General features: G+C 47.1%; 1 protein-coding gene and 2 non-coding genes across 11 annotated transcripts in view; 1 reads left to right on the top strand and 2 right to left on the bottom strand.

Annotated features, from left to right (window-relative positions):
• The window catches only part of Smarcc2 (SWI/SNF related, matrix associated, actin dependent regulator of chromatin, subfamily c, member 2), a 31410-nt gene extending 14489 nt beyond the window's left edge, over positions 1–16921 (bottom strand). For 5 of the 9 annotated variants that reach the window (XM_006514023.4, XM_006514021.4, XM_006514024.4 and 2 more), the window contains exons 1-15: positions 16666–16921; positions 14632–14751; positions 13037–13122; positions 12330–12411; positions 12144–12236; positions 10877–10946; positions 10597–10666; positions 7233–7308; positions 6966–7097; positions 6746–6861; positions 6314–6438; positions 1843–1902; positions 1694–1731; positions 1290–1420; positions 1039–1110 (exon numbers count right to left, since the gene is read on the bottom strand). In XM_006514023.4, the coding sequence (XP_006514086.1) occupies positions 1039–1110; positions 1290–1420; positions 1694–1731; positions 1843–1902; positions 6314–6438; positions 6746–6861; positions 6966–7097; positions 7233–7308; positions 10597–10666; positions 10877–10946; positions 12144–12236; positions 12330–12411; positions 13037–13122; positions 14632–14751; positions 16666–16776 (1382 nt within the window). In that variant the 5' untranslated portion in view covers positions 16777–16921. The remainder of the gene's footprint in view (positions 1–1038; positions 1111–1289; positions 1421–1693; positions 1732–1842; positions 1903–6313; positions 6439–6745; positions 6862–6965; positions 7098–7232; positions 7309–10596; positions 10667–10876; positions 10947–12143; positions 12237–12329; positions 12412–13036; positions 13123–14631; positions 14752–16665) is intronic. The other 4 variants (NM_001114096.1, NM_001114097.1, NM_198160.2 and 1 more) reach the window with 2 other exon arrangements.
• A 413-nt stretch (positions 16922–17334) lies between these two features.
• On the bottom strand, positions 17335–17423 carry Mir8105 (microRNA 8105). Its single transcript, NR_106183.1, has one exon. It is a non-coding gene; the product is annotated as a microRNA 8105 (primary transcript).
• A 134-nt stretch (positions 17424–17557) lies between these two features.
• n-TScga2 lies at positions 17558–17639 on the top strand. The gene has a single exon. It is a non-coding gene; the product is annotated as a tRNA-Ser (tRNA).
• The last annotated feature ends 7357 nt before the right edge of the window (positions 17640–24996 follow it).

Raw genomic sequence — 24996 nt, 5'->3', positions numbered from 1 at the left:
TAAATTAATCTTAAAAAAAAAAAAAGAAAAAGAAGTCTGCTGAGGGCTCAAGGTGGGAGGATACTGGAAGAGTGTGTCTTAACCAACACATGAAGAATGCAGTTATCAGAGTCAATAAACACCGACTTAGAAGCCCTAAATCTGTAGCTTATTATTCTTTTTTAAGATCAGGTCTCACAATATAGCCCTGGCTGGCCTCCATCTGCAATGATGAGACTTAGAGATCTGCCCGCCTCTGCCTTCCAGCATGCACAAAACGGTACAAAGACTCTCATGCATGTCAGGCAAGTGTTCTACTACGGAGGGAGCTATGCCTTCCAGCCCTAATCCTGGACATATGTGCTACTCTTTCATAATGCACGCTCCCATCTCATAATCCTCAGAGCCGGACCTCTTAGTTCCTTCTTCTCTTTGACAAAGTCTAGCTAGGAAGCCCAGGGCGGCCACGAATTTGAGTCTTACAGCAGCCTCCCAAGTGCTAGGACTATCCCCATGTGCAACCAGGCTTGGTTTTTATCTTATCTTGTTTTTTTGTTTTGGTTTGGTTTGCTTTTTGGTGTTCCAAGACAGAATTTCTCTTTGCAGCCCTGGGTCTCCTGGAACTACTAGCTCTGTAGACCAGACTGGCCTTGAACTCAAGAGCTCTGCCTGCCTTTGCCTCCCGAGTGCTGGGATTCAAGGTGTACACCATCACCTTATTTTTGTTTTTCAATCTAATCTCATCATTTACATTTTAATTAAAGTTGTTTCATACACTGGGGGTATGTGAATTTCAGGTCACATAGCAATTATGGAATGAAATTCTCTGCATGGTTTTTAACTGGAAGCAATGGGAACGGCGGTGCAGGTACTTGTATGCTCTACTCTACCATCCTCAGACAACCTCCGAAGAACATGTTTAAAGGGTTAGGCTGTGGCTGTCTAGTGGTGTCTATCATGTCTTTGTAAGTCTAACAGAGAGCTTGGTTGAAAGTTGCTAAGTCTGGAAGGGTGAGTGCAGAAAGGACCCCAAAAGAAAATCATAAGCGGAAATCTTACATCTCTGGAGTCTTAGACTTGTTCTTGCCGTTGAAGAACTCAGGAAGAGCCCTCCGTTCAATGGCATGGACGCTGCAAGATAAATCACAACGGGTTTAGAAGGCCCAGGGAAGGAGTAGGAGCCCAAGGGCGGAAGGCTTGAAAGGTGGGGTTGGCAAGGGGCTCTAAGCTGTAGAGGGGCAACAAGAGAGATAACCCATTGATTATGGGTTAATCACGGGGGAGGAAGGAGGAAAGAAGCAGGGCAGTACCTGTTGTAGTCAAACCAGGCGGCGTAGCTGGGGATGATGATGTGGTGGGTCTGCTCGGTCACATTGTCCTCATGCAGGTCCGGGTTCTTCGTCTGCTCGCCTTTGTTGCCCGTGCTGTTCTCATCCTCGTCCTATGAATATGGAGGCTGCTGGACACTCAGCATTCCCCTCCCTGCCTAGCAGCCCTCAGCTTCTCCTACACCCAGGAGCACCAACAGGGGAGAAGGATGAGGATGAGCACTGTGGGCCCTGGGACGCTAGGGGGCTGGGGTCCGAGCAGCAGGCACAATTCAGCTATGGCGGGAAAAGCCCGGGCAAAAGGAACACTGTGATCCCTGTCCCAGAGAGGTGGAGCCTCTCTAAGCTAATCACAGAGAGACAGAGCCTGCCTAAACTGGCTGCACCTTGCCGGTGGTCTCCATGCTTTCATCGTCCTGTTCATCTGCAAGGGAAAGAAGACAGGCTGAGCCTCTACAGGAGCAGAGGGCGACGGGAAGGTGGGCTGAGCTCCCCCATGCCTCAGGCACTGCCTGCTTGGGGCTCCCTGGCTTACCCAGGTCAGTCATGGTGCCGCCTTTGACTGGGGCTGACTCAGAGTCCTTTTTAGTGTTGACTGCAAAGAGAAAAAGCATTAGACATGTTGGCCAAATCAAGCTCTCACGTCTCAGCTGCTAACAGTTTTACATATGCTGCTTCTTCAGAACCCTTTGAAACTCGTTTTCTATTCTACTGCCTTGCCCAGCATCTATGTGCGTGCACTCCTATGACTCTCCGGCCTCAGTATCCTGAGGGCTACTCCTGTATGACTGCTCTTTGTCTCCCTGCTTGTCTCCCTATACAATCTTTTAATGGACTGAGTTTGAGCTAGATCATGCTAGGTAAGTAGCTAGATATCATCCCTTGATATACTACTTGCAACTGAACCTAAGGCCTAACTTACGAATATGTCAGTGTTCTACCAGAGTTACAGTCCCAGCACCAAGGTTTTTCTGGTTTTTTTGAGGGGGGCGGGGCGGGGCGGGGCGGGGCGGGGCGAAGGAGCAGGGTCTCATGTATTCCAGGCCTCTAACTTGCAAAGAACATCCCTAATTCTCTGCATCTGCTCCTGAGTGCTGAGGTGACAGGTGTGCGCCACCACCAAGCTCAGTTCCCCAGCACTTTTTTCTTTTTCTTTCCTTAAACTTTTTACTTTGGCTTTGCCTTTTTCAAACAGCCTCAGGCTGGAGAGAAGGCTGAGAGGTTAAGAGCACCGATTGCTCTTCCAGAGATCCTGAGTTCAATTCCCAGCAACCACATGGTGGCTCACAACCATCTGTAATTGTAGTCCCACAGAATCCAATGCCCTCTCCTGCTACGCAATTTGTACTGGCAGACAAACACCCCTATACATGAACTATATTCATAACTACATCTTTACTTTTTTATTTAGTATTTTTTAAAAGAAAGAGACACAGACTCCATCAGCTCGAGCTGGTTTTGAATTCATTATGTAGCTCAGGCTGGCCTGCACTCCTGAACCATCCCTCTGCCTGCTGAGTGCTAGGACTAGAGACATGACCCACACTTGGCTTTCCTTCCTTTTTACTCTGAGACTGTCCCCTTCAGTTATGCAGGTTGGCCTCAGGGGTCATTCTGCAGGCCAGGCTGATTCTGTACTTCTTACATCCTCCTGCCTCAGCCAGGCAGGCCACTGAGATTATTACCTATGTTATGCCACCAGGCTGAGTTAAATGATGTGCTCTTAACTAGTAACACTGTTGCTTTGTTTTTTCCCAGACAGAGTCTCACTCTGTAGCTCTGGCTGTCTTGGAACTCACTATGTAGGCCAGGCTGGCCTTGAACTCACAGAGATTCACCTGCATCTGCTTCCTGGGTGCTGAGATTAAAGGTGTTTACCACCGTTTCCAGTCAGATCTTAATTAATTTTTGAAGACAGGGTCTCTGTATGAAACCTGGCTGTCCTGGAACTTGTGACCAGGCTAGCCTCCAGCTTACAGAGCTCTCCATAACTCTGCCTTCTGAGAGCTAGGATTTAAAATCATGTGTCACCATACCTAGCTTGAATATCTAAAAAAAATATTTTTAAAGACTGTCTGAAGGGCTGGGGATAGAGTGCAGGGCTCCGTATTTGTTAGGCAGTGTTCACCATAAGCTGCACCCCAACCTAATCTTCAAAGCTGTAAAGTAGAGAAGACGCTCCCGCCTTGGTTTCATACACAAATGCTCCGAGGAAATCGGCTTCCCAAACCCTTGAAATATATTTCTTGATATTTGAGGCTACTGGACAGGAGACAGACTACAAATCAGTATTGAAGTGCAGTCCCCTAGACTCCTCGTGCAGGACAGACTGAGTGAGTCTCTTTAGAGTTGTTCTCACTGCCTTTTACATTTTCCTCCTCTGTCTTTTCTAAGTTGATGATTGCATGTGTGCAATGAGCATGTGTAAAGGTCCCCGGAGGCCAGAGGAGAGCATGGGTGCTGCTGGAGCTTTTTAATTTAGTGGGAGTCACCTGATGAGAATGGAATTCAGGGCCTCTGTAGGAGCAGTATGCTCTTAACTGCTGAGACTTCTCAAGCCCCACATTTCTCTTTCTAAAAATTTCAAATTTATTATGTGTGTTTATGTGGAGGTCAGAGGTCTACACTGGTGTTATCTTCTACCACTTTCCTATGTTTGTTCAGACAATTTCTCAGTGAATCTGGAGCTCACCGATGCAGTTAGACTGGCTAGCCAGCAAGGCCCTGGCTTCCTCCTGCCTCCCCCTCAGTATTGGGATTATAGCACAAACTACCTTGCTCAGCTTTTTATAAGGTACTAAGGTCGACTCAGGTCCTCATCATGAGCCATCATTTTATTTTATTTATTTATTTGGAGACAGGGTCTCATGTATCCTAGACTAACCCAAAACTTGATATGTAGTGGAGGATAGCTTTCAAATAGCAGCTCCCCTGCTTCACAGTGCAGGATTACAGGGCTGCAGTGCACTGTCCTGGACTCAGGGCTTCATACACACTGGACAAAATCTCGACTAAGCAGCTGCCCAGTCCAGCTACTTTGCTTTGCAAGGATGGACAAGTAGATTGGTTAGTTTTGTGTGTGTGCATGTGTGTGCACATACACAAGCCATGCTACATGTGTGGAAGCCAGAGGGTAACTTTCAGAGTCAGTACTCTCCTTCCAGCTGGTTTTGAGGCAAGGTCTCCCTCTTGTTTCTGCGACTATGCTTCTCATGGACGCTTTGGGCCTGTTCACATCCCACTTAGCTGTGGGACTGTTAGGATGACAGGCACACGCTCCTGAATTTTGCTATGGGTTCCAGGGTTCAAACTCAGGTCCTCAGGCTCGTGTGGCAAGTACGGTTATCCACCAAGCCACCACATTCATCCTTAGTTATGTTTTCTTCATATTGATTTTTATTTATGTATATCTGCATGTGTCTGTGAGAAGATATGATGGTGTGTGAGAGTGTGTGTGTGTGTGTGTGTGTGTGTGTGTGCAGGTGTCCATAGAGCCCAGGAGAGAGGACAGACCCAGATCCTCTGGGGCTGGAGGTACAGATAGTTAGGAGCCATCTACAGAGGTGCTAAAGACCAAACTTGGGTACTCTGGAAACAGCAAGCACTCTTAATTGCTCAGCCATCTCTTCAGTCTCCCAACACTGTTTTAAAATATTTTTTTAAATAAAGATTTTAACTGTTTCTTTTTTCTTTTTCTTTTTTTTTTTTTGAGACAGGTTTCTCTGTATAGCCCTGCTGTTCTGGAATTTACTATGTAGACCAGGCTGGTCTTGAACCCAGAGATGTGCCTGCCTCTACCTCCCAAGTGCTAAAATTAAAAAGGCATGTGCCCTGATAGATTTTTATCATTTCATTTTTTCTGAGTTATTTTTATGTATGTGATTGTTTTGCCAGAATGTATGCTTGTGCACCATCTGTATGCAGGGCCTGCAGAAGCCAGAAGAGAGTGCTGGATCCAATGGTAGTGGAATTAGACAGTTGTGAACCACTGTTGTGGCACTGGGAATCAAACCTGAGTCCTCTGAAAGAGTAGTAATTGCTCTTAACCACTGACCCAACAGCCCAGTCCCCACTCCTTTTCTTAATAATAATGTTTGCTTATGCTTTTAAAATTGCCCTAAAGTGTAATTTGCATAATTTGCCTGAAATATATTTTACTGATGGGATGTATAATCCAACACCCATCAGAGTAGAGATGGCTCAGTCAGTAAAGCACTTTCTGCACAGCCCTGGAAGATCTGATCACTCCTCAAAACCCGTGTGAGATGCCAGGCACAGTGGCACAGACTTGTAACCGCAATGTCGGGGAAGCAGAGAGGAGATCCCCGAGGGTTCCTGACAAGCCAAACTAGCCTGGTCTGCAAGCCCCAGGTCTCAGAACAGAAGGCAGAGGTTGGCGTGATGGTTCAGTGCACAGAGATACCAATGCCTCGAACCCACAAGTTCTTGGAAGAAGAAACCAAGTCCCAGTCCTACAGGTTGTCAGTGACCTCCGCATGTGCACTGTGGCAAGTTCACACACACACACATACACACCCCCACACACATACACACACACTCACACACATACACACACACACACACATACACACACACATACATACACACACACACACACACACACACACACACACACACACACACACACACACACGAATAAATGTTAAAAACACAAGACAGAGGCTCCTGAACAATGACACTTGAAGTTGACCACCGGCCAACACATATAAGTACATACAGAACAGGATTTGGAGGTTGGAGGTGTGGCTCAGCTGTAGAGCATTTGCTAGTACACAGGAGCTCCTAGGTTTGATTCTCAGCACAGAAAAACAGAGTTTGCACACAACTGCTATCAGTGGCAAAGCAGGTCCACGGGAGACATGGATATAGAGTAAGAGATAATTTCACTAACCAGCTTTGCAGAGGAAATGCTACTTCAGATCTGGAAAAACAGTCAGGGACGGGAGAGGGTGGGGGTTGGCCTGAGAGCTCAGCCTGGCCCATACCTGTTTTGGGGAGTGTCACCTCTTCCACGTTTGGGACTGGAGAGGGCTCATCCATGTCTTTTGTCAGGTCTTCTTGTTCCTCTTCTCTGTGGCCTCGCTTTGACTTGGTATAAGGTGTTGAGGGTCTGGGAAGGAAAAAGTAAAATTCTTGAAAGTTAGAGAAGTTTATAAGAAGGAAAGAGAGAGAGAACGGTCCTGGCAGAGCTGGGTGGAATGGAAACTGGTACGTGCAGAGTAATGGGATTTTTCCTGTTGGGTGACTAAGCTTTCTTTCAGTTTAATGATAACTAGGACTAAAACCATCAAGCAGGCACATGAAGGTTCCCTCACCCTCCTCTCAGACACCAGCCAGGGGCCAGTGACTTCAAAAAGCATTGTCTTTCCTTTGAGATGGCATCAGGACAGCGCGTGTGGGCACAGGAGGTAGCTTACCCTTTCTTAGCGTTTTTCTTCTTAGCCTCTGGGGTGGGTGAAGGAGAGGGAGAGCGCTTCCTCTTCTTATAGTTGCCCCCCTTCTTGTCTCGTCTGTCTGAATCTGGGCTGTTTACCTGCACAACAGGACGTGGGATGAGCAGCAGTTTACCCTCCAGTTCCCAGCAAGGCTTGCCTCAGGTGTAAGCTAAGAGCTCTGACAGGGAGGAGCAGAGCTCACCTCGTCTGTCAGCGTCTTGGCTGAGATCTTCTTCCTGCGGGAGACTGGGCTTTTGTCGTCACTGACTTCGTAGTCTTCCTCATTCATCCACTCGTTGAATGTGTCGGTGTCGAGGATCCACTTCGCATGGACCTGAAGCACACACAGGGCAGTCCGTGTCAGAGTTATCAGAAGCCACGGCTCTGTCTAGAAACTCTTACAGAGTCCCAGCTCCTCTGACAGAGAAGGCTGGTCCTGAGTGGGGTGGAGGGGACCAGGAGAGCTCACCTTCCTCGGTTTCTCAGGAGTGGGAGCGTCCTCCACAGATGCTTCAATTTCACTCGCTGGGATCCACGTGTCGTAGCTGCCAGAAAAGATTCAGTGTGAGATGGAGACGGAGATGGACTGCCGGGAGCGAAGTGCAGCCTAAGGCCGGCCTGGTCAGTGTAGCAGGAGCTTGTACCATAATAAAAATGTAAAGGAGGGCTAGAGGTGGCTCAGTGGTAGAGTACTTGGCGAGCACAGACAGGCTCTTGGACCCATGAAACTATCAACAATAAAACAGGAACAAAAACTCGAAAGCCAGGCGTGGTGATGTAAGCCTGGGATCCCAGTACTCAGGAGGGTCTTGTGTCCGACTCAGTATGAACAGCAGAGTGAGACCATCTCAAAAACCAAAAGCAAACCAGTCAACCAAGAAATAAAACAGAGCACAAAAAGTTTCCCAAAACGTATGAAGACAATCTAACATTGGTGACTATGGGAAACTGAGGCAGGATTCCCTTAAGTCTAAAGTGAGACCTGTGCATCAGGGTAAGCTATAACCAACCACTTCTTCAAATGTAATTACAACTATATTACATTTGTATTTGTTTTGTTTTGCTCCCTGAAAGAGAGGTCACACTATGTCTCCCAGAAGAGCTTAGAAGTCCTAGGCTCCTGTCTCTACCTTCTGGGGAGCTCTAGCTGTAGATGCTAACTTCCCTTTCTCACTTAAATTTCCCTATAAACTAACTGTATTCTGTCACTTTAAAGGCTGCATAATAGCCTTTATAGAGTATTATATACATTTGTGGAAACATTTCCTACTACTATACTGTTTTAACTTTTGTTCTAAGATACAACTTCACATAGCTTAGGCTGGCCCTAAACTTCACATAGCTTAGGCTGGCTCTAAACTTCCAAGGAAACTGAAAATGACTTTGATTTCCTGATCTTTGATTCCTAAAGTGTTGAGAGTGCAGATGTGTTATACCATGCTTGCCTTTGTTTTACATTTAATTATCAAAACATATGAACATGACCCAGAGGGATGACTTGGCAGAAAGTGCTTGCCACACAAGCCTGGTGACCGGAGCTACATCTCTGGGACCCAACCTGGAAGGAAAGCATAGGATCCCAATCCTGAATACACACACACACACACACACACACACACACACACACACACACACACACACACAGAGTAAGAAAAAGAAGGTCAGGCGTGAGAGAGCAATCCTCTAATCACAGCACTCAGGGGGAGAAGCTGGTACATCTATGTGAGATCTTGTCTTAAGTATGTATGTAAGTATGTGTGTGTGTATGTATGTATGTATGTATGTATGTATGTGTGTAAGTATGTAAGTATGTATGTATGTGTGTAAGTATGTAAGTATGTATGTATGTATGTAAGTATGTATGTATGTATGTATGTAAGTATGCATGTAAGTATGTGTTTATGTATGTAAGTATGTATGTAAGTATGTATGTATGTATGCATGATAAAACAGAACATAAAATTGAACTGGGGGGGCTGGTGAGATGGCTCAGTGAGTAAGAGCACCCGACTGCTCTTCCGAAGGTCTGCAGTTCAAATCCCAGCAACCACATGGTGGCTCACAACCATCCGTAACAAGATCTGACGCCCTCTTCTGGTGTGTCTGAAGACAGCTACAGTGTACTTACATATAATAAAAAAAAAAAAAAAAAAATATATATAACCTAGAACCTATATAAAAATGCTGGGCACGGAGCTGAAGAGATGGCTCAGCAGTTAAGAGCAATTGTTGCTAGGAGGAACATAAATATGAACTAACCAGTACCCCCAGAGCTCCCTGGAACTAAACCACCAATCAAAGAAAGGAGAGACTCATGGCTCTAGCTGCATATGTAGCAGAGGATGGCCTAGTCGGTCATCAATGGGAGGAGAGGCCCTTGGTCTGTGAAGGTTCTATGCCCCAGTGTAGAGGAATGCCAGGGCAGGGAAGCGGGAGTGGGCGGGTTGGGGAGCATGGGGAGTGGGGAGGGGACAGGGGATTTTCGGAGGAGAAACTAGGAAAGGGGCTAATATTTGAAATGTAAATAAAGAAAATATCTAATTTAAAAAAAAGAGAGAAAAGAAAAAAATTTTAAAAAGGTTGGGGGGAGAATAATTGTTGCTCTGGCAGAGAACCTGGGATCAGTTCCCAGCACCTACATTATGACTGAAAACTACCTATAACTCTAGTTCAAGAGAATCTGTAGGTGTTCTCTTCTGACCTCTGCAGACACCAGGCATTCATGTGACACACATACATACATAAATGTGGGCACTCACACACATAAAATTAAACAAACAAACAATGTTGGTGCTGGCCACTGCAGTGTTTCAAAGGTACAGAGGATCTCCAAGTCTCTCTGGCCATGTTACCTAGCTTAATTGGGGAGTACCAGGCTAATGAGAGACCCTATCTTAAAGAAAGTGGGCAACGTTCCTAAGGATGAACTTGAGGTTATCCTCTTGTCCCTGTGCATGCTCGCCCATGCACACAAAAAGACACACATTTAAAAGACAATTAGAGCCAGGTGGTGGTGGTGGCCTATGCCTTTAATCCCAGCACTCAGGAGGCAGAGGTGGGCAGATCTCTGAGTTTGAAGCCAGTCTGGTCTACATGGTGAATTCCAGGTTGGCTGAAATTACATAGTGAGATCCTGTCTTGACGGTGGTACACATCTTTATCCAGATCTTGGAGAACAGAGGCACATGGATCTCTGTGAGTTCCAGGACAGCCAGGGCTGTTACATAGAAAAACCCTATCTTGAAAAACTAACAAAGAGCAAACACTGGGAACTGGGCGCTGGGCATGGTGGCTCTCCTAAGCAATCCAAGCACTGAGGAGGTAAAGGGAGATGTTCTAGATGACTTTGGCTCTAAGATTTGGTCTCACAACAAACAGACAAACAAACAAAACACCAAGAAGCATTGGCTAGAGAGATGGCTCAGTATTTAAAGCAATTACTGCTCTTGTACAGGGCCCAGGTTTGGTTTCCAGCACCCACATGGTTCATAACAATCTATATCTCTAGTTTCAGGCGTACAGACATACAAGCACGCAAAACAACCGTACACATAAACTAAAAATTAAAGCTAAAAAGACAAAAGCGAACAAACACACACACACAAAGCCAGTGGGTGGCTCACGCCTTTAATCCCAGCTCTCAGGAGGTTCAGGTACAAGGACTGCTTCACGTCTGAGGCCAGCACAATCTAGATAGCAAGTTCTTTACCAGCCTGGATTACATGGCAAGATTCTGTATCCCAAAAAAACCCAAATAAGTAAATAAACAATTGACTCAGGCCTCCTTGCTCTGCCACACGGACCTGTGTCTGCTCTTGAGAACCCGTCCTCACCTGTCAGGATAGTAGCCCCAGTGCAGAAGAACCTGTTTATCCCTCTTCATGACTGGCCGTACCCATTCCTCTGAGGATAGAAGAGAGAGATATGCTGAAGGGAAAAATGACTGGACACAGGCTCTAACTAAGCATTCTGCTGATGTGCAGGAGACTCAGTAACAGGAATTCAGGATTTCGAGGCTCATAACCATAGGTGTTATATCAGGATGTAAGTAGTCCTTTATGTGACAGAAAGCCCAAGTTATCACAGCAGAGGCCACAAAAACCCAAGTCTCACCTTCTTCTAGGTTCCCTGGGACAGGATACACAACATGGGAGGCATTGCTCTTATCCTCAGAGATGGTTCCCTGGAAGCACAAGGAAAAGCAGTAAATCTACTTCCTTTTGAAGTATTCTCTAGTAGCCTTTAATCCCAGCACTCAAGAGGCAGAGGCAGGCAGGTTTCTGAGTTTGAGGCCACCCCGGTCTACAGAGTGAGTTCCAGGACAGCCAGGGCTACACAGAGAAACCCTATCTCAAAAAAAAAAAAAAAAAAAAGAAAAAGAAAGAAAGAAAATAAAAACAACTAAAATGTAACCAGATCTGCCTTTCAAATTACATCTTTCCTGAAGTGGTATTAAAATTAGTTTGTATTTTCTTGCAACACCACCTAAGTGGCAAAGAAGCACAGTATTAATGATGTGTTAGCACTGGAGAAAAGCTAAAGACTAACCCTCTGCACAGATGTGTAGTATACTGTCTGTGGTCATGCACAAGCTACAGGTCAACCACAAGTGTCCCTTATTACTCTCTACCAGTCACCTACTTCAGAAATGTGACAGTGAACTGGGGGCTTGTCTTTTCAGCTAGGCTGGCTGGCTAATGAGCCCTCAGGATCTACCTGCTCCTCCCTCCTGGCTGGCACTTCTAGGTATGAGCCGTAACACCCACATTTTCCATGCGTTCTGGGCATCCAGACTTCATGCTTGCACAATAAGAACTTACTTTACCCATTGACCCATCAGACCTATAGGAAATTCAAAGTGGGCTATGAGTGCCTATTCCATAAGATCTGCTTATTTAAAAGGAGCTCCAAAGAGCAGAGATTTATTGAGGCTGTTTTAACAGTATCACTTGACACTCCAGGCAGACCTGAACATACTATGTAGCCAAGGGAACTTTGAACTCTTGATCCTTCTGTTTCTACTTCCCAAGTGCTAGGATACACCACTACAGCTGATTCCCAGGTTGGATTTTTCTGAAATCAGGTATCTCTAGTTCAGTGGAAGACATTCTCTATCACCCAGGTCAAAGCAGGGTGAAAGAGCAACCCTTGATAAACCCACCAAACCTGAGGAATGGAGCAAACAGGACAAGCGCTGCTCAAAGACTTAACTCTCACTCTAACCAGAAAGGCCACAGCGCAGGAGTGTGGGAAGCTTGTATGGTACTACAAGCTGCTTCCCAACAGAAACACTATCAGTCATGAGAAACCGTGCTAACATTGTGTAAACCAGTCACCTACTTCAGAAACCTCTGAGTTACTCACCCTGCCTCCCACTCACCTGGTGTCTCTTAACAATGTCTTTTAATTTCCCTAGCAGTTTGGGCTCAATTTCTGGGCAGAGGAAAATGTTAGGTCGTGACAGGCAATTATTCTGTGAAGAGGAGACATAGACAAGATGAGGAAGAGCTATTTTGTACTCTTAACGAAGGGAGGGAAATGGATGGGGGATGTGCTTGTATATTACCTGTACCAAGGACTTCTCAATGGTCATGAACATTTCCACATTGCGGTCCATGCGTGATGGATTCTGGAAATCGTAACGCCGCCTTATAAAAGGATGATAATCTAGTAAGTTTATATCTGGGGAACCTTTTTGTTTCCTTACTTTCTTCTTCTTCTTCTTCTTCTTCTTTTTTTTTTTTAGTTTAGTTTATGTTTTTATTTTATATGTTTGGGTCTTTTGCCTGCTTGTATATCTGTGTGCCATGTGTGTGCAGTGTGCCTATAGAGGCCAGAAAAGGTCATGGGATTCCCTGAGAGTGGGGTCACAGAAGGGTGTGAGTCATGTGGTTGCTGGGAATGGGACCGAGTTCTCTGGAAGAGCAGCAGGGTTCTTAGCCACTGAGCCATCTTTCTAGCCCCAAAGGTATATAACTTCCTAGTGGGAAATTAGGAGGTATTCTTGTAACAAATTTCACTCAAATCACAGGGAACCCAGTTGTTCTGGTCTCAAATGCGTGAGTCACTCCACGCTTAGTCCAAAAGAATAAGAACTCATTCCCAATTCATTCATGCTTGGAGACTACTTTGGCCATGACATCTATTCTTCTGATCTATAAGAGACACACAGAATTTCTACATTGTTCTTTCACTTCAGAGGGACCCCAGGAAATAAGAGAAAGTTCTTTCTTAACTAAATATGAAAGGCAGAGAGAGAAAAGGCATTCTCACCATCCCTGGTCACTCTTGAATTTGTAGGCAGCTGCAAGAATATGGCAGAGGGATCCTCCTGCTTTGAAATCTAGGAAACATTTGATCTACAAAATTGAGACAGGGAAGAAGTATGTGAAAGTTACATTGTACATACATACATACATACATACACACACACACAAGACTATAAAGGCAAGTTTATGCAAATCTAAATTCCAGTGCCTCCTTTTAAGGAATTACATTTACTTACCTATTTATTTAGAATTTCTATCTCTCTGTATGTATGTGTATGTGTTCTATGTATGTGTTTTATGTATGTCATATGTGTATGTATGTGTTCTATGTATGTCGTGTGTGTTCTATGTATGTATGTATGTGTGTATGTATGTGTTCTATGTATGTCATGTGTGAGTATGTATAGTATGTGTGTATGTATATGTGTGTATGTATGTTATATGTATGGATATGTATGTGTATATATGTGTGTGTGTGTAATATATATGTTATGTGTGTATGTGTACACTAATGGACATCACAGGCTGTCGGTTCTCTCCTTCCACCCATGTGAGTAGTTCTAGGTACTTTATCCACTGGGCTACCCCTTCCTTTGTGTTACTAAAGACAGAATTCAGGGCCTCTCACAGTTTAGACAAGTGCTCTGTTAGGACTATACCTCCAGGATCCCTTTTCTTAAATTTGTTGTTGTTGTTAAGTTTCCTAGGCTGGCTTGAATCAGTAATCTTCCTGAACCAGGCTTCTAAGTAGTGGACACTCCAGGTGTATCACCATATCTGACCTAAAGCCTCACTTTTTTTTTTTTTTTTAACTTTTTAGGGCTTCTTTCTTCCTTCCTTTCTTCCTTTCTTTCTTTCTTTTTTATTGTTGATGTTGTTTTTCGAGACAGGGTTTCTCTGTGTAGCCCTGGCTGTCCTGGAGCTCACTTTGTAGGCCAGGCTGGCCTCGAACTCAGAAATCTGCCTGCCTCTGCCTCCCGAGTGCTGGGATTAAAGGCATGCACCACCACACCCGGTTTAGGATTTATTTCTTCTGCATGTGTGAGTGCTTTTCCTGCATGCCCATGATGCTCAGAAGGCATCAGATGCCCTGGAACGGAAGCTAGGGATGTTTGTAAGCTGCTATGTGGGTACTAGGAATTGAACCTAGGTCCTCTGTGAGTGCTCTTAGCCACTGAGCTATCTCTTCAGCCCCCAAGAACAACCATGAAAGAGAGAGAGAAACACTGCAGGACTAAACCTGACATTCTCAGATTACTACGGGTTGTGAAGTTTTTCTAAAATAACAGGAATGATCAACTGGGGGCTAGGTCAAGCTGTAATGCTCTGACTATTGATGGACAAGGAAAAAAAAAAAACTCCCCAAAATTTGAAATTTGAAAAAGATGAGTTTTGCTTTTCTTTTTCGACATGGTACTACACACACACTGTCTTTGAATTGCTATATAGATCAGTCTGGTCTCCAACTTTTGATTCGCCAGTCTCAATCTCCCTAATTCTGGATTACAGGCACGTAGAAAAAAAATTTTTTTAAAGAGCAAAACAAACGAAAAACCTCTTCCCAGTTCGGAGGATTTGTCCCCCTCCCCTTGAACTCACCGGCAGTTTAGTAAGCGGTGCGTTGCTGACATGTTTGCCAAAAACCTCTTCCTGAAACTGGAGCAACTGCACCACCAGGCTGGACAGAGACTTGTTGGTTGGCGGTTCTGCTTGTATGTACTTGGGAAGGAGGGAAGGGAAGAAAAACAGATTCCAGATAAATTCTCTACCACCACCCACGTCTCTCCGTGAGTTCCTGGAAGCACCTGGAACAGACAGAATTGCGCCTTCCCCTCCACAGGTCTAGTTTATATATAGAGGGCTTCAGGAGGGACTGGACCCTATTGCCACCAGCCCAGGTGACCGGGACTGAGGACTGGCAGCGAGTGACGCTTTATACTCTTCCTTGGCTGTACCCTGACGTTGGAATGGCAGGACACCGCTATCTCGGCACCTCACCTCCAACCAACTGTAAAAATTCTGAAGGTTGATGGAGCTCAAGGGAAACAAAAACCCCTTTGAGTCTCTAAGTGATACAACAATGTATTTCTTGGGGGAAACATGATAAAGACTAGGCTTCCGTCCATAATGGTGTGTTAAGAGAGCAAGGGAGTGAGGCAGGACATGCTCACTTAAAAACTAAAGCCTGCACATTTTGCTTCTACTGAAGCCAGGCATGGTTGGCATTGTAGGGTCTCCTCTCTAGCAAGGATCTCAGACCACCCACCCAGCTTGATAAATAAGTAGTAAGACAACCGCCGGGAATCCGTGAACTCAAACACTTCCGTACCATACCTACCTTGCTACCTGGGATCCTACCTTTCTGTTCTGTTCACTGAGCCAGGAAGCTACTTTCTCTTTACCTTTTGACCCTTATTTCCTCTACCCTAATTAGAGTCAGCACCTCTCGGTGGGAGGTATAAAGAGATCCGTGAAGGGAGAAGTAAATGACAAAGAGTTAAGCACTTGAAAGCTGAAGCAGGTCACAGCTGTCAAAGCCTTCGGGGCTTCACACCAAGACCCTAGACCGATCTCCCTTTAAAAGGTCAAAGGCAGAAAACTGGGAACCAGAGCCTCACGCTGAGGGTGCACACAAGTCACAGACCCAACAGCTGTTTGTCAAGAGTCTGACACCCAACAGAGAGACCCCAAATGGTTTCAGGGCTAAACTCAAACCAGAATTAGTGGAGCTTTCTGAAGCTGTCCACTGTACTCTGACAGGCTGGCTGCAAGGCTGGAGTAGCAAGAGTTGGGGGCTGTAAAACAAAGCAAGGGAAAAGAACCCTTAGCCGGGGTTGGTGAGGAAGCAGCCCATATCGAAGACAAAAAAGAAAAACGAAAAAAAGCCCAGACACCATGAAGACACAAGAATAAAAATTGGTTAAAAAAAAAAAAAAAGATAGATAGGGCTTCTTGAACCCTTTTGTTCCCCATCCTTATTTCCAGTTACAGGGTGGGGGTGGGGACTAGCGATATGAAGCTTATCCGAGCCTCTGGACCTCAAACCCAAAGCAATGCCAGGCTGGCTGGCTTGCAGAGGACTTCATTATGAAAGGAGGGTTGGAGGGGCTGCTGCCCTAGACTGCCATGTCCTGTCCCCTGAGAGGTTTGCAGCCCTTTAGAAGGAGACTAGGGTAACCCTGGGAGACAGGTGATTTCCCCAGGTAGAGACGCTTTTCAACGGCCTGCTCCGCGCCCGTCTACCCTCCTGCTCTGCCATCTGTCTCAGGACGTACACAAAGCACCACCGGGGAGGCCTGGGCCGCTCTGGCGTCTGGCTCGGCGCGGGGCTCCGGCGGGGGCCCCGCGGCTCGCACACCGGAGGGGAGGAGGCGCGCGGCGGCACCGGTCAGCCTGGAGGGCGAGGGCTGCCGGGCCCGGGCCGCCGCCCGGAGCCGCCGCCGCCCCCGCCAACGCCGCTGCGCTGCACCGGGGCAGAGGGCACGGTGGGGGAGGGGTGGGGGAGGGGCGCGGGCGGGCGGGCGGGAGGCGCGGGGAGGCCTCGGGGAGGGGCGCGGCGGCCGCCGCAGGGTGGGCCGGCCCCGGGAGCGGCGGCCAGGGGCCCTTTGTCCCCGCGCGGCGCTGCCCGCGTACCTTCTTGTAGTTCTTGCCGAGCCAGAGCCGCACGTTGTCGAACTGGGTCACGGTGTCCGCGGCCTCGTAGTACTTCACGTTGGGGCCGCCGTCCTTCTTCCGCACCGCCATCTTCTCGGGCTCGGGCCCCGCCGCCGCCCGCCCCGCTCAGCTCAGCTCCCGCCTCCTCCTCCGCCCGCCTCCCGCCGCCTCCCGCCGCCACGACCGCCGCCTCCCGCCGCCTGGGCCCCGGCCGGCGGAGCGCCCCCTGCCGGCGGCCCTGCGTAGCGGTGGCGGGCGAGCCCGAGCGCGCTCGGCGGACACCCCGGCAGCAGCGGCGGTGGGAGGCGGGCGAGCCCGAGCGCGCTCGGCGGACTTCCCCGCAGCGGCAGCCCGGCTGCTTCCCCGGGTCTCGCAGGACGCGGCTGTAGGACAGCGGAGCCCTCCCCGACTTGGTCTCGCAGCGGCAGTGGGGCTTACTGTTCCACTCCACGGGGAAGCCGGGAGCCCCGGGTCTGCAGCTCCGCCCCGTAACCCCGAGTGGCCCCCGGCACGTACGTTCCCGTGGAACTCTTTCGCTCCAATAAGTTCCTTCCAACCATTCCTGTTTCAACCCACGAGTGTCCCTGACGCTCCTCGTCCCGGTGCACCCAGCACCCCTGGTGCTACCCGGGGGGGTCAGGTGAGGGGTCTCCTCCCTCTGATCTTCGGGTCTCGCCAGTCGCCTCCGCTTTAGGAGTCGGCTGGCGAGCCCCGATTCTTCGACCCAGGTTCAAGCATTGTGGCGCGAAGGTGCGAGGGAGGGAGCGGCTCTGGGTACGAGCCTCGGGCCGCGACCCTGCACCGGTCCGCTCGCACCCAGTCACCCGTGCGGACCCTTTCTGTAAGCGCGCGGCCAACCATAGTTTTGGGAGTCACGGTGGCCGAGTGGTTAAGGCGTTGGACTCGAAATCCAATGGGGTTTCCCCGCACAGGTTCGAATCCTGTTCGTGACGGCAGTTTTTCGTATTTTTTTTCCCCCCTCCTATTAACCAGTAGTTGAGTGGTTGAAAGTGAAAAGGCAGCACTACTCCTTTAGGTTAGACCAGGGTGACATACAAACCAAATTGGGCATCGCTGTATTCGCTGTTAGGATACCAGGCACTTTGAGATATTTTTGAGAATTCTGTAACATTTCATAACAATGAAGAGTAGTCGTTTTGTTTGGGAAAGCTAGTCAAACCTAAGATTTCTAAACAGGGCATCTTTGGAGTTTGTGACCAAAAGTGGAGCCTTGAAGTCTGGTGACTGGAGACACAGAAACAAGCGTTTCTCATTTGGATTTTTCTTTTTAATTTAGACAGGGACTCATGTGCACAGGCTGCCCTTGAACTTGCCTTGCAGCCAAGAATGACTTTAAATTTCTGATCCTCCTGCCTCTACCTCTCAAGTACTAGGAGTTACAGGTGTGCCTGAGCATGCCAGGATCCTTTGCGGCTCGGAACTGAATCCAGGGGTTCAATTTGTTCGATAGGTAAGCATTCTGTTTCGCTACATTCCCTAGCCCTCATTTGAGTTTTCCTGAGATAACCTCAGGTATCACGGGACTAGGAGGAGGCCTACGTTGAGGATTTGTTGGGCACCAGAGGCTGGTTAAAATCTGTGTATATTAACCAAGCAAGGGAATTCCTTTCTCAGGCTCTAACCCTCTCATGTTACCCAGTTCTTTTTATATTTCATTTCTTGCATAGCAAAACCTTCTCCAGGAAAGGATCTCTGAGAATTCATGGAGCTCCTGGTTTTGGTTTTTGGTTTGTTTTTGGGTTTTGTTTTTTGTTTTGGTTGGTTGGTTTTTTGTTTTGTTTTGTTTTTTGAGACAGGGTTTCTCTGTATAGCTCTGGCCGTCCTGGAACTCACTTTGGAGACCAGGCTGGCCTCGAACTCAGAAATCCGCCGGCCTCTGCCTCCCAAGTGCTGGGATTAAAGGCATGCACCACCACCACCCGGCTCTGGTTTTGGTTTTGGTTTTGGTTTATTTTTACCTTATTTCCCACCTTCATATGACTGCTTATGGCTTCTTGAGAGTCCTTCCTACCCTCTGTGCAGCCACCATCACTAAGGAATCCTCTGCATTCCCCAAGCTATTCCTCTTTAAGGTGCTTGATCACTGTCACGCCAGCTGGAACCTGTCACCCTTCCATGACCATTCAGTGAGTTTCCTGCAAGGAGTCCTCTTGTTTGTCTGCTGTCTTAGTTAGGGTTTCACTGCTGTGAACATCCACTGTGACCAAGGCAACTCTTCTATGGACGACATTTCATTGGGGCTGGCTTACAGGTTCAGAGGTTCAGTCCATTATCATCAAGGTGGGAACATGGCAGCATCTGGGCAGGCATGGTGCAGAAGGAGCTGAGAGTTCTACATCTTCATCTGAGGACTGCTAGCAGAATACTGGCTTCCAAGCAGCTAGGATGAGGGTCTTAAAGCCCACACCCACAGTGACATACTTCCTCCAACAGGGCCACACCTTCTAATCCTGCCACTTCCTGGGCAGAGTATACACAAACCATCACATCTCCTTTCTGAGACAGTTTCACTGTAGCCCAGGGTGGCCTGCTCAGCTCGTGGCAATCCCTCTGCCTCTGTCCCCAAGTGCTGAGATTATATGGATGGGCCACCACACCCACTTTGCAAGGAATCTCTTCCTCCATTAAAAAAAAAAAAGTTCTATCTATTCTGCCTTCTAAATATGTTTTAAAACATACCATGATTTAAAAGGGATGAGTGTGTAGTGGACCTACCACTTGTCAGAGAGAGCCTTTTTGTTTTGGTTTGGTTTTTTTGTTTTTGTTTTTGAGACAGGGTTTCTCTGTATAGCCCTCACTGTCCTGGAACTCACTTTGGAGACCAGGCTGGCCTCAAACTCAGAAATCCCCTGCCTCCCGAGTGCTCGTATTAAAGGTGTGCACCACCACGCCCAGGCAGAGAGAGCCTTTATCTGAAAAGCTGCAGTAGGCTGGGTCAGGTGGTACCTGTCTTTAATGCCACACTCAGGAGATGGAGGCAGGTGAATCTCTGGGATTTCAATACCAGCCTCTCTACTTAAAGTGTTTTCAAACGGCCAGGGCTACCTGTGAGGATTACATGAATTCATATATGTTTGGATGTACTGAGGCAGCCATACAACCACAAACCCTAAGCCCTACAAAGGCTGTGTATGTGGACCACCTGAGTCTTCTCTCAGCCAGTTTTCACAACATTCCATCTTGTGGTTATCTGACCTTATCTGGGCTGTTCCTCCGAGGCTGACAGAGCCTCTCTCATCCTTACCTCCTCTGCTCCCTGTAAACGTTGCACAGTCTCCTCTGGCTGGATGCAATGTCCCATGTCTACAACCCCAGGTCTTGGGAAGCCGCAGCAGGAGCATTGCTATTAGTTCAAGTTAAGGCTGAGCTTAACAGCGACAGCTTCTCTGAGAAAGGATTGGAGATGCAGTTCAGCTGCTGGAGTGCTCCTGTATATGAAACCTTGGGTTCAGTCCCTAGAACTGGGTCTGATGGGTGCACGCACACCTTTAATCCCAGCAGTTGGGAGCAGGACGATCAGAAATTCAAAATCTTGTGCTGCTACTGCTACATAGTGAGTTTAAGCTATCCTGTGCTACATGAAACCCTGTCAAAAAAAAAAAAAAACCTGATCACTTGTTGCCCTAATCTTACGGGAAGTCATTGTTCACACAGACAAGCCACTCAAATCTTTTACCTTGCTATGTGAATGCTCACACACATGGGGTTGTGTGTGTGTACGTGCGAGTGTTTTGGCATCTTTTCAAGGCTTTAAACTCAGTTGTGATCAAAGATGTATTACAGTAACAGAATCCCTTTTTTTTTTTTTTTTTTTTTTTTTTTGGTTTCCAATTAAACTATCTGAAGAACCACGAATCAACCAGCAGAGGGCAGTCAACAACCATGTTGTGAAGGAAAGAAGGGAGCCCTTCCATCCCCCAACACACACACACACACACACACACACACACACACACACACACGTTTACAAAATGGAGGCTACAGACGGTGGGGACACTGACAAGCCTGAAGATCATCCCTTCCACTCTTAGATGCTCACCCAGAATGTTTACGTGTGAAACACCAGGGGTTCCAAACTTCCCATCCAATAGATAACTCTGCAGCTGGCACATCCTTGTGATCCCAGGAAGGACAAGGCTGAGGCAGGAGGACCATGAGTTAGAGGTCAACTTGGGCTATATATCTAGTTCGAAGCCAGTCTGGGCTGTCATGAGACCCTGTCTCAAAATCAATTTTAAAAGAATTATATTTGGCCTTGCTCACCCTCCCTGATCCTGCTTATTCCGGCTTCCCCTGTAATCTATCCTTTCTCTGTCTTGGTTGAGGTTACTATTGCTGTGATGAAACTCCAGAGTGGTGGGGAAAGGGCTTACTTGGCTTACACTTCCACACTGTAGTCCACTGAAGGAGGTCAGGACAGGAGCTCACACAGGGCAGGAACCTGGAGGCAGGAGCTGATGCAGAGGCCATGGAGAGTGCTGCTTACTGGTTTGCTCAGCCTGCTTTCTTATAGAACTCTAGCTCACCAGCCCAGGGATGGCACCACCCACAATGGGCTGGGCCCTTCCCCATCATTCACTAATTAAGAAAATGTCCCACAAGCTTACCTATAGCCTGATCTCATGGAGGCATTGTTTTAAATTACAGTTCCCTCCTCTCAGATGACCCTAGCCTGTGTCGAGTTGACATAAAATTAGCCAGCACAACCTTGGAATTCTCCTGTTCCCCTGAGTCAGCACTTCATGAATTCACGAAGGACAAAGCCACACACCTTCACTTGACAATCCCTAGTCACTATTTTCTTATTTTAGACAGGGTCTTGTTTTTGTTTTTCGAGTCAGTGTTTCTCTATGTAGCCCTAGCTGCCCTAGAACTCACTCTGTAGATCAGGCTGACCAGACTGGATCTTACTAGGTACTGGCCTAGAATTAGCTATGCAACCCAGGCTAGTCAAACCTATTGTCTTTCCTCAGCCTCTTCAGTGCTGGAATTATAGGCAAGCTCTACCATTCCTGGGTGCTTTGTATTTTCAAGATAGGGCTTCTCTGTGTAGCCCTGGCTGTCCTGTAGCCCTGGCTGTCCTGTAGCCCTGGCTGTCCTGGAACTAACTTGCTCTGTAGGCCACGCTGGCCTCTGTCTCCTGGGTGCTGGCATTAAAGATGAGCACTACCATACCCAGCCTGTTATGATTTACAGGGTCTTACTATATAGTCAGGCTGGCCTGGAACTTGCTGAGTATTCTAAGATGGACTCCAACTCCTGTCCCATCTTGGTACTGTTGGTACTGGGGTACTGAACCTGGGACTCTGGCTTGCAAGTCCACTGACCTCCACCTTTAGCCTGGACTTGAGTTCTCGGTCTTCTTGCTTCAGCCTTCTAGTACGTGGGCGTACAGAGGAGGGACACCGCCGTGTCCTTGAGCAGCTCCAGGGACAGACCTTACTGGGGCATTCAGGAATGAAGAAATGACAATTCTTATGGACAGAAACATGGACACAGGAGAGTGGGGATCAGGTGGTCCAGGGCTCTCTGATGAGGAAGCTACACCACCCAGAAGGAGGCTCGGTGTGGTCACCCTGCTCAGTCACACAGAGGTGAGAAGCAGATTATTACAGACATCTGAACAAGGAGCCAGGGTTCTTATATACAGCTGAAAAGGAGGTAGGTTTAGTTGTTCTCAGTAGAGGCCATTAATATGAGGGACAAGGGAGAAAGCTAGGCTGGACACCAGCTTCTGCACGTGGATGAGAGGAAGGCTTTGCCGTCCTGAGCCTCCTGGGGGCAAGGGGCTTTGCCGGTTTCCCATGGGTCTGAAGTTATGATACTTGACAATGCTGTGTCCAGGTCACAGCACACATTCACGCAGGACTTCCTGTGCTTTACCACGCATTAAAGGTTTAGTGTGTGTGTGTATGTGGAGTGTGTAGGTGTGCCTGTGGATGTGAGAGTCAGCTTTCAGGATTCCTTCCACCATGTGGCCTGGACTGAGGGATCAACTCAGACCTTTAGGACTGGTGGCAAGCGCCTTTAATTGTTGAACCATCTCACTATTGCTGGCTTTCATTTTTGTTTTTCCAAATAAAATGTTTGTCTTTCTGCCTCTAGTTTCCTACCACCTAGATACTTTTTGGTCTGGTTAAATTTAAATTTCATATATGTGTGCTGTATTTACATTTTCCCCTCTCTCCCACCAGCTTAACCCATGTTTCCCCCAACCCCCAAATTCATGGCTTTTCTTTGCATGGTTTCACTATGCAGCTAGGCTGGCCTTGAACTTGCAGAGATTTCAAGGGGGCTCAACCCTGAAACTAACCCTTCCTCTCTCAGGCGTCATTGCTTGCTTGTAGCTTTCCATAGAGAGGTGGGGCTCCATGAGGTTTCCCTCATCCACACTGGCCTGTCAGCTGGTGCTAGAACCGTTCACATCTTCTTTGATCATGTTGCTAGAGATTCGTGGGTGCAGTTCCCTGCTGTATACAGAAAACAGTCTCACAGCAAATGTGCTCTGGCCCTTCCAATCTTTCCGCCCCCTCTTCCTCGACATACCCTGAAACTTAGATGTAGGGATTGTGAAGGAGATGTATCAGTTGGTACTGGACATCCCATAGTCAGTTGCCTCTGCATTTTTGGTCAGCCGTGGCTTTCTGTAATGGTCTCATGTCTGCATTAAAATGAAGCTTCTCTTGTGAGGGGTGAAAGCTACACTTCTCCATGGGTATTAGGATAAGTATTTAGGATGCCATTGCACTGGTTCAAGAAAGTGGCACTAAGACTCGAGACCTCATTAGCTACAACAGTCAGCTAGGTTTACCAGGCATGCATTCTTCCTACTGAGTGGTCCTTAAATCCAGTTGAAGCCGCTATTGCATGCTTAGGGTTCTCTTGCCATGCTGGCTGTCCTTTTGGTTCACAGACTTTATCGGTATGTAGGATTCTTGATTAGTTTTCTCCTGTTGAAGATGCACAAGGCCTCCTGGCACAATGGCAGCCTGTCCTTGGAAGAAACTTCCTGGTGAGATCCAGCTTAATTCCTCTGAGTTCTGTCAGACCCGTTCCTTCTAACATTCTGTTCTTCCCAGGAGATATCAGACATCTAAACAGATTGATCATCTCCATATGATGGCCTAATTCCTGCTTGTTATTAACTGTTCTTGTTATAAACAGCAGCAGACTAATACCACTCTGTAATGACTTCAGCTACAAAAATCTTAAGATTTTCATCAAAATAGTTTTACATATGTGTGTGTATGTATATATGTGTGTGTGTGTATATGTATATAAATGTATATGTATATATGTAATTTTTTTTTTTGAGGCAGGGTTTCCCTGTGTAAGAGCCCTGGCAGTCCTGGGAACTTGCTGTGTAGACTAGGCTGGCCCTTCGCTCACAGAGATTCACTTACCTCTGCCTCCTCCATGCTGGGATTAAGTTCATTCATATGTATATATGTATGCATGTGTCAGGACCCATAGAGGTAAGGCATCAGATCTCCTGGGCTGGAATCATAGGCAGTCTTGAGCTATGATGGGTCCTGAGAACTGAATTCAGATGCTATACAAAAGCAGCAAATGCTCTTAACCCACTGAATCATACTCCTGCTCTAATTTCACACACACACACACACACACACACGGTAGGGGACTATAGGAAGAACCCAACACTTCATAGCATAATACCCTCCTTCCAAATGAATGACTTGCTCCACAATTTAAAAGGCTTGGTTAAGCTTCAGGCTTGGGCTAAACCTACCTTAACCTAAAACTGTTAGGAAGGATGTTTCTCTCTCACAAACACTTCAGGGATTCCTTACAGCCGGTTTATGAGCCGCTTTCTTTTTCTTTTTTTTTTTTATTACATATTTTCCTCAATTACATTTCCAATGCTATCCCAAAAGTCCCCCATACCCTCCCCCCCACTTCCCTACCCTATGAGCCACTTTCAAATGACTACTTCAGAATTACTTGAAAAAAAAAAAAAAGTCAACTATATCATGTCTTCTGTTTTGTTCTTATTTCCTCTGTAACTTACCTAGGTCCTATTCATTGTCTTCCGTTTCTTTGTGTGTCTTCTCTATGTGCAGTTTTTTGAGACAAGTTTCATGTAGCTTCAGAACTCAGTATATTGCAAGATGTTAATTTCCTATCCCTCTTGCATTTACCGCCCACAGACTGGGATTATAGGTATGTGTCACCACACGTAGTGTTAGTATTCATGGGACGGCTTGGTACTTAACATACAGCCTGTGCTTGCCTTGTACACATGGCAGGCTTCCTCCTGCCAATCCCTGA

This window comes from Mus musculus, chromosome 10 (genome assembly GCF_000001635.26).
Source record: "Mus musculus strain C57BL/6J chromosome 10, GRCm38.p6 C57BL/6J".
NCBI lineage: Eukaryota > Metazoa > Chordata > Mammalia > Rodentia > Muridae > Mus > Mus musculus.
The sequence above is the reverse complement of the archived record's forward strand: the minus strand, read 5'-3'. Positions and strand labels throughout refer to the sequence as shown.